At 48.5% G+C, this 11713-nt stretch overlaps 1 protein-coding gene across 2 annotated transcripts; it reads left to right on the top strand.

Moving 5' to 3' along the window:
- The first annotated feature begins 4065 nt into the window (after nt 1-4065).
- Nucleotides 4066-11322, top strand: LOC118076276 (uncharacterized). 2 transcript variants are annotated; one of them, XM_060269765.1, is made up of 6 exons: nt 4066-4214; nt 5386-5679; nt 7452-7616; nt 8800-8916; nt 10984-11133; nt 11262-11322. In XM_060269765.1, exons 1-6 carry the CDS (start codon nt 4070-4072, stop codon nt 11309-11311), a joined length of 921 nt encoding a protein of 306 aa, XP_060125748.1. In that variant the 5' UTR covers nt 4066-4069; the 3' UTR covers nt 11312-11322. The 2 variants fall into 2 exon arrangements, with proteins under 2 accessions (XP_060125748.1, XP_060125749.1); XM_060269766.1 differs by lacking the exon at nt 8800-8916.
- Nucleotides 11323-11713: the final 391 nt, after the last annotated feature.

An 11713-nucleotide genomic window follows, 5' to 3' on the forward strand; every position in this document is an offset into this window, starting at 1 on the left:
AGCTAAAATCTGACTCACGCTATAGCATAGCAGAAAAAAGAAAACACTGCCAGATGGTGGGGATGCCAGGTGCCAAAATGCACCTGGCACCTGGCTAATTTCAAACACTGCTTGGAACACAGTTACACTAAACATGCAAATCTGTTTTATATCACATTCAGTGTTATGGATTCCCACAAAGAATGTTGGGGCATTATAAGTGGACAGAGGTGATAGACATGCAGAGTTGGAAGGGGACTCTAAGGGTCATCTGGTCCAACCGCCTGCAGTGCAGGAATCTCAACTGGAGCATCCATTACAGATGGCCATCCAACCTCTGTTTTCAAAACCTCCACAGAAGGAGAGTCCACCACTTTCTTAAAGAGCCCCTTCCACTGTCGGACAATTCTTGCTAGCATAAAATTCTTCCTGGTGTCTCTTTCAGAATCCCCTTCCTTGTCATTTGAATTCATTGGTTGGGGTGACCCCCTCTGGAGCAGCGGAAAACAAGCTTGCTCCATTTTCCACGCAACAGTTTCCAGACCCTTGATCATCTTGATTGCCCTCCCCTGCACACCTTCCAGCCTCAACATCTGCCTCAAACTGTGGTGCCCAGAACTGGACATATGACTCCAGTTGTGGTCTGGCCATCATTTGAAAAAGGAAATTCAGAGCCGCCTTAGAAGGGACCCCTAAGGGTCATCCAGCCCAGCCCCATCTTGGTATCGAGATTTGATTCGTGTGGACACAAGATTTAGGTCTAAACCACAGAGCCTAAGGCTTGCTGATCAGAAGGTCGGCAGTTCAAATCCCTGCAACGGGGTGAGCTCCTGTTGCTCGGTCCCTGCTCCTGCCAACCTAGCAGTTCGAAAGCATGTCAAAGTGCAAGTAGATAAATAGGTACCGCTCCAGCGGGAAGGTAAACGTCATTTCCATGCGCTGCTCTGCTTCGCCAGAAGCGGCTTTGTCATGCTGGCCACATGATCCGGAAGCTGTACATCGGCTCCCTCAGCCAGTAAAGCGAGATGAGCGCCACAACCCCACAGTCGTCCGCGACTGGACTTAACGGTCAGGGGTCCCTTTACCTTTACCTTTATACAAATGAAATATTGGGGAAAGTTATGGAAGGTGGACCTAAAATTTATGGATTGTATAACTTTGAAAGAGAATTATATGAAAATGATGTATCGATTGCACATGACTCCTGTTAAACTTGCTAAAATGTATAGGAAAAAGCTCTAATATATGTTGGAAGTGTAAAGAGAAAGAAGGAACGTTTTACCACATCTGGTGGAATTGTAAAGCAATCTAAAACTATTGGGAAATGATCTATAATAAGATGAAAAATATGTTTAAAATAACTTTTGCTAAAAAAAAACCAGAAGCTTTCCTACTAGGTATTATAGGACAATAATTGCCAAATGAGTTGAAGAACTTATTTATGTATGCTACAACGGTGGCCAGGATTCTACTACGGCAGCTCAAAAATGGAAAGATGACAAGATACCAATGAAAGAAGACTGGCAAGTTAAAATGCTGGAATATGCAGAAATGGTGAAACTTACAGGAAGACTATGAGATAAAGACTATACTTTTAAAAAGACTGGGATCCATTTATGTTGTACTTGCAGTTGCAGAAATAGACTCGCTAGCAGGGTTTGAGTAAACACAACTAAGAAAATAAGTGTAAAAGATAAGGAACAATGATCTGGAAAGCAATTAAGTGCAAGATGTAATCGGAATGATATGGTACAAAAATGATAAGAAAATAAGAGCATTTAGTTAAAAGATTTTGAAATAAAGGTAAAATAATGTAAGCAGAAGCAACAAATACTTAAAGAACCAGAAGGGGAAGTTGAGGGAAGTCGCTGGGTGGAGGGAGAATGGGATTTATGCATTCTTTTTGTTTTTTCTTGTTTATGACTATGTTGATATAAAACTGTAAAACCCAATAAACAACTTAAAAAGAGAGAGAAATTTGATTCATGTGGCAAAACGTTCCAGCCTCCTTTGCTTTTCCCAGTTGCTGTGAAACCAATTAAATGATGCTGTCTCCAAGGTGGCAGTTATGGAATTGTGTGAGAATGGAACGCTCAGGAATGCTTCATTCCCTCCAGCAAAGTGACGCAGCCATTACCCTCCAGAACCTTCCTTCCTTACAGACCTTCTCCTGTGTGTCCTTCCTTACAGACCCTCTTGGTGCTTCTTGGTAATTTCTCCTCCCACAGAGGCTTGGAGTGGGGCATCCCCCACGGCAGGGCCTTCTCTGTGGCAGCCCCAAAACAGTGGAACTCCCTCCCAAAAGAGGTACGCCTGACACCTTCCTTGCACAGCTTCCAGAGGATACTGAAGACACACCTCTAGAACCCGGCTTCTGACGCCTGAGGTATCTGTTTTTAGGACCCGGCTAGTTTTTACGCTTGTAGGTTGTTTTAATACTGCATTTTAATGTATCCCAAACTGGGACCTTAGGATGAAGGGCACCAACTAGGGAGGGGACTTGGAATAAGCCCCAGGCCAAAAAGCTCCACGGTTACAGTGCAGTAGTAGCCATGTGATGCCCAATTCAAAGAGGCAACATGGTAGAATTTGTAAGAAAGGAAAATGTCGCTTTTTCGTAAAAGCAAAGGGTCTCAGAAAAGTTGAATCTGGGTAGAAGGATTGCAAACAGTGAGGTACTTGTGAATTAGAATGCTTCTACAGCGGTACCTCAGTTTACAAACAGCCCTGTTTACGAACTCCGCAAATCGGAAGTAGTGTTCCAGTTTGCAAACTTTATCTCGGTCTATGAACGGAATCTGAAAGGTTCATTGGTTGGGGTGACCCCCTCTGGAGCAGCAGAAAACAAGCTTGCTCCACCTTCCATGCAACAGTCTTTCAGATATTTGAAGATGGCTATTGTATCACATCTCAGTCTTATCTAGACTAAAAATCCCAAACTTTCCCAACCCTTCCTTCTAAGGCTTGGTTTCCAGACCCTTGACCATCTTGATTGCCCTCCTCTGCACACCTTCCAGGTCGTTTGAATCTCTTAGTTACATTTGTTCCTGGTGTCCCCTTTTGATCCCTCTTAAAAGAATAAAGACACAAGAGTCCTTCTGAGTAAATAAACAAAAAGTTGACTCACATTTCAGTTCACAATGTGATCCCTGAAAGGCAGGCTTTGCTTGATAGTTACACAAAGAAACTGAGTGAGTTTGTCTCATATGGAGACTGGACTCATGTGCTGCTGGCTGAGAGCCAGCAGATAGCAAAATTACATCAAGATCACAAAATGGCTGCAGGAGAGCAGTATGACAGCAAAAGATCAGCAAGCAAGACAAGAGAAAAACGACAACTGAGAAAATGGCTGTGTGACTTGGCTCTTTTATGGAGTCAGCCAGAGCCAGGCACATCTCCCAGGTCACATGCAGGAGGAGAAGATCCAGACAGTGGAACAGGCAGTTATGTTCCACTGCCCTTCTAGGCAGTGGTGTAGCAAGTTCAGGTGGTACCCGGTGTGAAAAACGATTTTGTTGCCACCCCACATTGAAATTTTACCTCCCTCCCTCCCTCCATCCATCCCCATCAAATAAAGCCACGTCCTGCCCTCCTCCAGCAGCATATGTAGTTAATAAAAACAAACAACCCAACAATAAAAACAGCATATATAATCAATAAAAACAACAACTAAATACCCCCCCAATAATAGAACATCAAACATTAAAAACTTCCCTGTACAGGGCTGCCTTCAGAAATAATAATTATTTTCAATGTTTGATGTTTTAGGAAACTGCTAGTCTAACCATTTTAATTGTTACGCTGTTTTAATGTACTTGTACATTATATATTTTAATTATGCATGTTTTAAACTTGTTTTACTGTAAACTTTTGAGTGTCCCATCTTGCATGGGGTTGGTCTAGAATGATTCTTTGAGTCCCTTCCAACTCCGTGATTCCATGATTCCTTGACTGTTTTGGTATTTCTTCTTGGTATGAAAGTTGGTACCTAGATAATAAATTAACAGCAGCATGGTACAGTTGTGTAGCCGACAACTTTGTATGCCCTTTCTTGGTAGGATCCAGCCAGAACAGCACCTCTTTGCAAGGTATGGAGCGGTGCCTGAGGGAACTGCTCCATAACCCCCCCAGCAGGCCAGGGTCACCAACCGACAGCTCCTCTGTCAGCAGCTCCCCAGAGAGGGTGCACCCGTGGACCATGGAGGAGGTGGAGGCCCTGCGTTCGGCCCAGGAAGGTGAGCCTCTGGGGTTGCACCTCTAGCAAGTGCACATTTAAATCAGAGCTTACTAGCATGGCACCAGTGCCTGGTAAGCCTCTGAGCAACTACATCACCCGTTTAGTTATGAAGGGCTGAGGGTTTTTATTTTTCCCCTCTTGGAAAGTAAATAGAGCTGAAGGAGCAAGTTGGGGGGGGGGGAGACACTCTTTCCCACATCCTGTTTTTTCTCTCTCTGAGGTTTTCAGGGCTCAGATTCTATTGGATCTGACTTTGACCCAGTTCCCTTGGAAAAGCAAAGTTTGTGTGATGATGATGATGATGATGATGATGATGATGATGATGATATTTATACCCCGCCCATCTGGCTGGGTTGCCACCTCCATGTGGCTCCCAACAGAATATGAAAATCACGATAAAACATCTAACATTAAAAGCTTCCCCAAACAGGGCTGCCTTCAGATGCCTTCTAAAAGTCAGATAATTCTTCTTTATCTCCTTGACATCTGATGGGAAGACGTTCCACAGGGTGGGTGCCACTACCGAGAAGGTCCTCTGCCTGGTTCCCTGTACCCTCACTTCTAGCAGGGACGGAACCATCAGAAGGCCCTCGGAGCTGGACCTCCATGTCCGGGCTGAACGATGGGGGTGGAGACGCTTCTTCAGGTATACAGGGCTGAGGCCGTTTAGGGCGTTAAAGATCAGCCCAACACTTTGAGCTGTGTTCAGAAAAGTACTGGGAGCCAATGTAGGACTTTCAGGACCGGTGTTATGTAGTCTTGGTGGCCACTCCCAGGCACCAGTCTAGCTGCTGCATTATGGATTAGTCGTAGTTTCCGGGTCACCTTCAAAGGTAGCTCCACGTAGAGTGCATTGCAGTAGTCCAAGAGGGAGATTACCAGAGCATGTGCCACCCTGGTGAGACAGTGTGCTGGAGAACCATTGCTGCCAGCTGATGTAGTCTTTCTCAACCTTGGGTCCCCAGCTGTTGTTGGACTGCAACTCCCATCATTGCTGGCTAGCAGGTCCAGTGGTCAGGGATGATGGGAACTGTAGTCCCCAAACAGCCGGGGGCTGAGGCCTTGGAGAGGAGAGGAGAGGAGAGGAGAGGAGAGGAGAGGAGAGGAGAGGAGAGGAGAGGCATCCCATCCCTCAGCGCCTTCAGTTGGAGTGTTTTCCTTCTTCCTAGACACAGAATCGGAGATAGATTGGACTTTGTGGCAGAAGGGGACAGAGTTCAGACCTCGGAGCGAATTGCTCGCTGCAGAGGAAAGGGCGCTTCCTTCTGCCCGAGAGCCAGAGCTTGTCACCATGGGCAGCCGAGCTTCGTCGACCTCCCCGCTCCCCATCCTGGAGAGATTCATGGCCAAAATCGCCATGAGCCAGCCACTGCCCTCCAACATCCCACCTGGCGATGCCAAGAGTCCAGGCGAAGTGGCACCCAGGGGATCCCGGCAAGTGATGGATGGTTCACATCTCACAAGTAAGTGAGCCTGTGGGTAGCCCTTAATGGCGGTAGGTTTGACCCGGGACCTGCACCTTGCCATTAATTAATTCATTAGTATGCTGTTCATCCTCCATAGATCTCAGCGGGGATCACAACATAAAAATGCAAGGTAAAAACCCAAAATGTATCCAATGCAAGCCTCCTCCTCAAGCCACGCCCACCAACCCTCTGGACCGCCCTGCAGCGGGAGAGGCGGAGTGAAATATACTCGGAGTCGAGAGTGAATTTCATGCTCTTTATTCAGCTCATAGTCATCAAGGCAGGGCTGTCTTAAACCCCCCTGCCACTGTGGTGCGCCCTCCCGCCCCGTTTCCCAGCGCAGTGGGCGGGTGGGCGCAGCGGCAGGGCGGGCGGGCAGGCACAGCGCGATCTCTCTGGCGCCCTCCCACCCCGTTTCCCAGCGTGGTGGGCGGGTGGGCACAGCGCGCAGCGCGGCTCCCACAGGCGCAGCTGCGCGGCGGACCGGCGGATCGGCCGGCCAGCGGGCGGGCGCAGCTCGCGGCGCCTTTCTGGCGGGCCGGCACCATGGTGCCCTGCGCCAACGGGGGTCTACCTAGAGCCGGGCCTGCATCAAGGAGAAGAAGAGAAGAATGGCTCTTTTCCCAAAACCATCTGCTTATATACAGTACATTATTTACACAACGGGCCTTGCATGATTGGCTACTTCAGGGCTACACCTGTGGGCCAATCAGGTTGTGGATTGACTTCTGCCTGCAGCCTGATTGGCTGCTCCTACAGGCCAATCAGGTTGCAGATTCACTTCTGCTAGCCACCTGATTGGCTGCTCCTGCAGGCCAATCAGGTTGCGGATTCACTTCCACCTGGAGTTGGATTGGGTAGCTCCTGCGGACCAATCAGACTGCTGATTTTGAATCCTATTGTTCTAGGATTCAGCTCAGTACATAACACAGAGCCAAACAGAGGAGGTCCTGGAGGGTCCCCCCACGGAGGTACGAAGGAGAGAGGGAACCCCACAGTCCAATTCACAGAGGCGACATGGTAGAAATGGATCAACTGATGCCTGGGATGGAGAGAGGGGGTAGAGTCCCGCCCCCACTGGCGTGCAGGGTTGTCCCATGAACAGGGCCGGATTTATGTATAGGCTAAGTTGGCTGGAGCCTAGGGCTTCTAAATCTAGACAGCCCCTCACCAGGGTACAGACTCAAGAACAGGATGCTGGACTAGAAAGGCCATTGGCCGGACCAAGCAAACTCCTCTTACGTTCTTGTTGTTATTTAGTCATGTCCGACTCTTCGTGACCCCATGGACCAGAGCACGCCAGGCATTCCTGTCTTCCACTGCCTCCCGCAGTTTGGTCAGACTCAAGTTGGTACCTTCGAGAACACTGGCCAACCATCTCTTCCTCTGTCGTCCCCTTCTCCTAGTGCCCTCAATCTTTCCCAACATCAGGGTCTTTTCCAGGAAGTATTTTCTTCTCATGAGGTGGCCAAAGTATTGGAGCCTCAGCTACAGGATCTGTCCTTCCAGTGAGCACTCAGGGCTGATTTCCTTCAGAAAGGATAGGTTTGATCTTCTTGCAGTCCATGGGACTCTAAAGAGATTTGAAGGCAGCTGTTCGGGGGGCTGATGGGAGTTCTAGTCCACAACATCTGGCGTCACCCCATTTGGGATTGCACTGCCCCTCTGGATAGCAGTGAAATTCCCAAGTAGTCTTCACCTTCCTTTCGCAGCCTGGCTTGGTGCCCCTTCCCCAAACGACGACATGGCTTGTTCTTCTTCTTGTTCAGAAAGGGCGGCAGAGAAGAAGCCCGTGAAAGGGGTGCTGAAGCGCCTGAAGGAACTGATCGACCGCCACCCCCCTCACATATTCCGCAGGAACTACAACAGCAGCCGGCAGGCAGCCCTGCAGCAGAAAACGAGGAAAGGGACCTGTGGGTCTCCTTCTGGCCAAGGTGGGTCTGAACACAGTGCAAAAACACGCTCCAGTTTAAGGATGCCCAGCAGTTCCTTCTGGTCCACCCTGGCACCTTGCTTGGACTTCCTTGCGTTGCAGGGGTTGGACTAGATGGCTCTTGGGGGTCCCTTCCAGCTCTACAAAGCTTATACTCAGAATAAACTTAGCTGGTCTTTAAGGTGCTACTGAACAATTGTTTTTAAAAAATGTTTTTAGAAGGATTCTTTTAAAGACTTTCTTAAAACAAAAAGACTTGATTCTTCTAAGGGATTTTTTTTTTTTGGAACAATCTTTTTAAAGATACTTATTTATTTATTTGTTGTTTGCCAAGTTACTTACAACAAAGAAAAATATACTACTACTACTACTACTACTACTACTACTACTACAACAACAACAACAACACTTTATTTATACCCCACCCATCTGGCAGGGCCTCCCCAGCCACTCTGGGCAGCTACCAACAGAATATTTAAAACCTGATAAAACATCAAACATTAAAAACTTCTCTAAACAGGGCTGCCTTCAGATGTCTTCTAAAAGTCAGATAGTTATTTATCTCCTTGACATTGTGATGGGAGGACGTTCCACAGGGCGGGCACCAGTACTGAGAAGGCCCTCTGCCTGGTTCCCTGTAACCTCACTTCTTGCAGTGAGGGAACCGTCAGAAGGCCCTCGGAGCAGGACCTCAGTGTCTGGGCTGAACAATGGGGGTGGAGACGCTCCTTCAGGTAAACAGGGCCGAGGCCGTTTAGGACGTGAAAGGTCAGCACCAACACTTTGAACTGTGCTCGGAAACGTACTGGGAGCCAGTGTAGGTTTTTCAGGATCGGTGTTATATGGTCTCGGCAGCCATAATAACATGGGGGCAAAGGAATGGGGGAAATCGTGTAGCGTAACATCCATGGGGTGGAAAAAGCATACTATCCATATACCGGTAAATAGGAGCGAACAACATTATCAATACTCAAATAATAAATGAAACTATACTCTGGCTGACTAATTAGCCAATAAACAATACCTCATCCCGAGAACGGCTTCGACTGGCCAGTTAAATCAGGTGAGGGTAGCTGATGGGTCTCAAATCCTCGGGGAGTTATGGACCCAATTTTACCTTGGTGGTTTTTGGGGGGCAGTACTGGTAGTCTGAGATGGCCCTGATTCCTTATTTCTGTGCACAGTTAAAATTGATGCAGTGGATGAGGAGCTGCCTGCCCTTAGCCCAAAAAATGCTGCTGCACGAGGCGGATCCAGTCCTCTGGTTGTTCCCTCAGGTTCCACCTTCCAGACTGAAGGAGGTAGGCCAGAACATCTTTGCAGTGTGTAAGCCACGAGGTTTGTTTATGTTGAGGACATGTTTCCTGTGCCCAAATCCAGCACCTGGTGAAAGGGGATGAGGTTAAGTGGGGTCATAGCTCTAATGTGGTTAACTCTGGGTTTATCCACACTTCTGCTTATTTTTACCCCCGGGGAAAACTGCTCTTTAGTGCTCAGTCGGAGCAAACAGCAATCTGGGTTTTATCTGGGTTGACGTCCACTCTGATTTAGTGCTGATTTAGAGTGGGTTCTCCCTGGGAAAGGAGCGGGGAGAGGGAGAAACCGTTTGGACACAGCATTCAGTTTTTCAAGTAACCAGCAGTCCACACTCCCTGAGCCTCTCCCAGATCTCAGGAGAGCGTCCTGGTCTCTTAAAGGAAGACTAGATCACCACGGGGGAAGGGGGATCAGCATGGGGCTCTTGCTATGGGACATCCCCAGCGGAGAGACCTCGGTGAAGTTCGGGCAGCAGCTTTGGCTCGAAGTATGGATGTGAGCTTAATGTGTCATGTAATAGGTTTTCCAAGTCTGTTTCAATGCTATGTCAATGCGTGTAAGACTTCGCATCTGTACATGCATTTGTCCTGCAAGACAACACTTTAAGCTTGGTAATGTGTTTTTAAAAGCATCAGTTAAATTTGTAAGAACTGTTGAAATGGTCAGGCAGCACACACACCCTGCCGGCCCCTCACCCTGGCGCCCCATGCCACCGGGACTACACCTAGAGCCGGGCCTGGTATGATCGCATCATATGCGGAGGCTTGGTTCCAAGGGGTCTGCCTATCCAAAAAAAACCATGCATCCTCTGTACACCTTCCAGCTTGTCAACATCCTTCTCAAATTGTGGTGCCCAGCACTGGACATATGACTCCAGGTGTGGTCAGGCAGGACAGAGACGGACTATGACTTCCTTGTATCAGGGCACTAGACCTCTGTTGATGCAGCCTAGAATAACATTAGGGGGGTTTTTGGGTTTATTTGCTGCTGCTGCATCACACAGTTGACTCATGTTAAGCTTGTGGTCCACCAAGGCCCCTAGATCCTTATCCTTTTCCTATATTTGTGCATCTGGTTCTTCCTGCCTAGGTGAAGAGCTTTACATTTGTCTCTACTGAAATTCATTCTGTTACCGGTAGTTTGGGCCCAGTTCTCCAATCTGTGAATGTCATTTTGAATTATGAGTCTGTCTCCTGTGGCATTAGCTACCCCTCCCAGCTTGGTGTCATCTGCAAATTTGATGAGCATCACCTCAGTTCCTTCATCCAAGTCATTTATAAAGACATTAAACAACAACTTGCCCAGCACAGGACCCTGCAGGACCCCACTTGTCATTCTTTTCCAGGATGATGAGGAACCATTGAGTACTCTACGTTTGGTCAGTCAACCAGCTACAAATCCACCTAGCTGTTACCTCGTTCAGCCCACATTTTACCAGCTTCCTCGTGAGAATATCACGAGGGACTTTGTCAAAAGCCTTACTGAAATCAAGATACACTCCGAGGAGGAGCGAGACCTGGCCCCTAGCCTCCCCGATGGATCCCTCAATCAGAGCAGCCCAGAGACAGGGATAGACCTGGGGAAGTGGGTCCCGTATTTGGAGGGTGAGGCAGAGTCCAGACAGGGTGGGGCGGTGTGATGAATGGACTGGTTGGTTCAGAAAACATGGGGTGGGAGGGTATTTGAAGAGAGGAGTGATGCACTCGCAGTGACTGGAGAAGGCAGAAGGGATCTGCACTTGTCCACACTTAGCCAGGTCCTGTGTTTCACCAAGGGGGCTCATCCTGGTCTGCCTGGGGGGGGGGGCTCTCTCCCTAGTTACCTGCAACAGGTGGGTTAAAGGTTGATGTATCTGCAGCTCCCATGTCAGATTCTTCCCAGGATGCGGGGTGATGGGAAGTGCCTCCGGGTACCCTGTTGCTTCCCATTGGGGGGGGGCGGGGACTTCTGGCTCTGCTGCGTGGTGAACATTGCAGGGGGTTGGGCTAGATGACCGCTGGGGGTCCCTTCCGATCTCCAATCCTGCAATTTGTCCCTCGTTTCCAATGCAGCCTGGAGCCAAGTGACCAGCCCACTCCATAGCCTCCCGAGCTGCGTAAAGGACATCCCTGATCCCAGGCCTCAGGCCTTCCGAGCGTCGACTGGAAAAAGAGGAGGAGGAGGACAAGAGCAAATAATAGGAGGAAAGAGAGAAAGATTTGGTATGCCCTCTGGGTGGCGGGCAAGTGTGGGAGAGGCTTGGGAGGTGGCAGGGAGCCTCTCAAGCCTTAGAAATGGGACACCCATTTTTTAAAGCGCCAGATTGACTCTGCTTTCTTCTACCCTGCAGAACCATGCAGCTATGCGGCCACAACAGAGAAGCAAGGCTCCTCCCCGTGAAATACCCCTCCATTGCTTGCCCTCTGCGGTAAGTGGGCAGGATTGGGTTTGTACTCTTCCTTCACGGTCTGGAGTTGCCAGGGGACTACAGCTCCCATCAGCCCCCAAGCAACACAGTCACCTTTATTTTTATTTGCTTCGTAAAGGTTGCATACCCCTTTCCTGCCAGAAAAAAACTACCTGTCTCAAAGCGGTTTACAAAAGAAAAAATGACCCCTGAGCCAAATTGACAAGAGTACCGGTAATTTCAGGTTTTCGGAAAGTTAAAATAACAGCAGGCTAGAAACAGATTAGAACTCATGCCATATTTCTAAAAAATAAATAAATTGCAGGGTTGTCTAAACAAGAACGTTTCAGCCAGTTAAGTAGATGGATTATGCCGAAACGGCAAAAATGACCGAA

This window comes from Zootoca vivipara, chromosome 17 (assembly GCF_963506605.1).
Source record: "Zootoca vivipara chromosome 17, rZooViv1.1, whole genome shotgun sequence".
Taxonomy (NCBI): domain Eukaryota; kingdom Metazoa; phylum Chordata; class Lepidosauria; order Squamata; family Lacertidae; genus Zootoca; species Zootoca vivipara.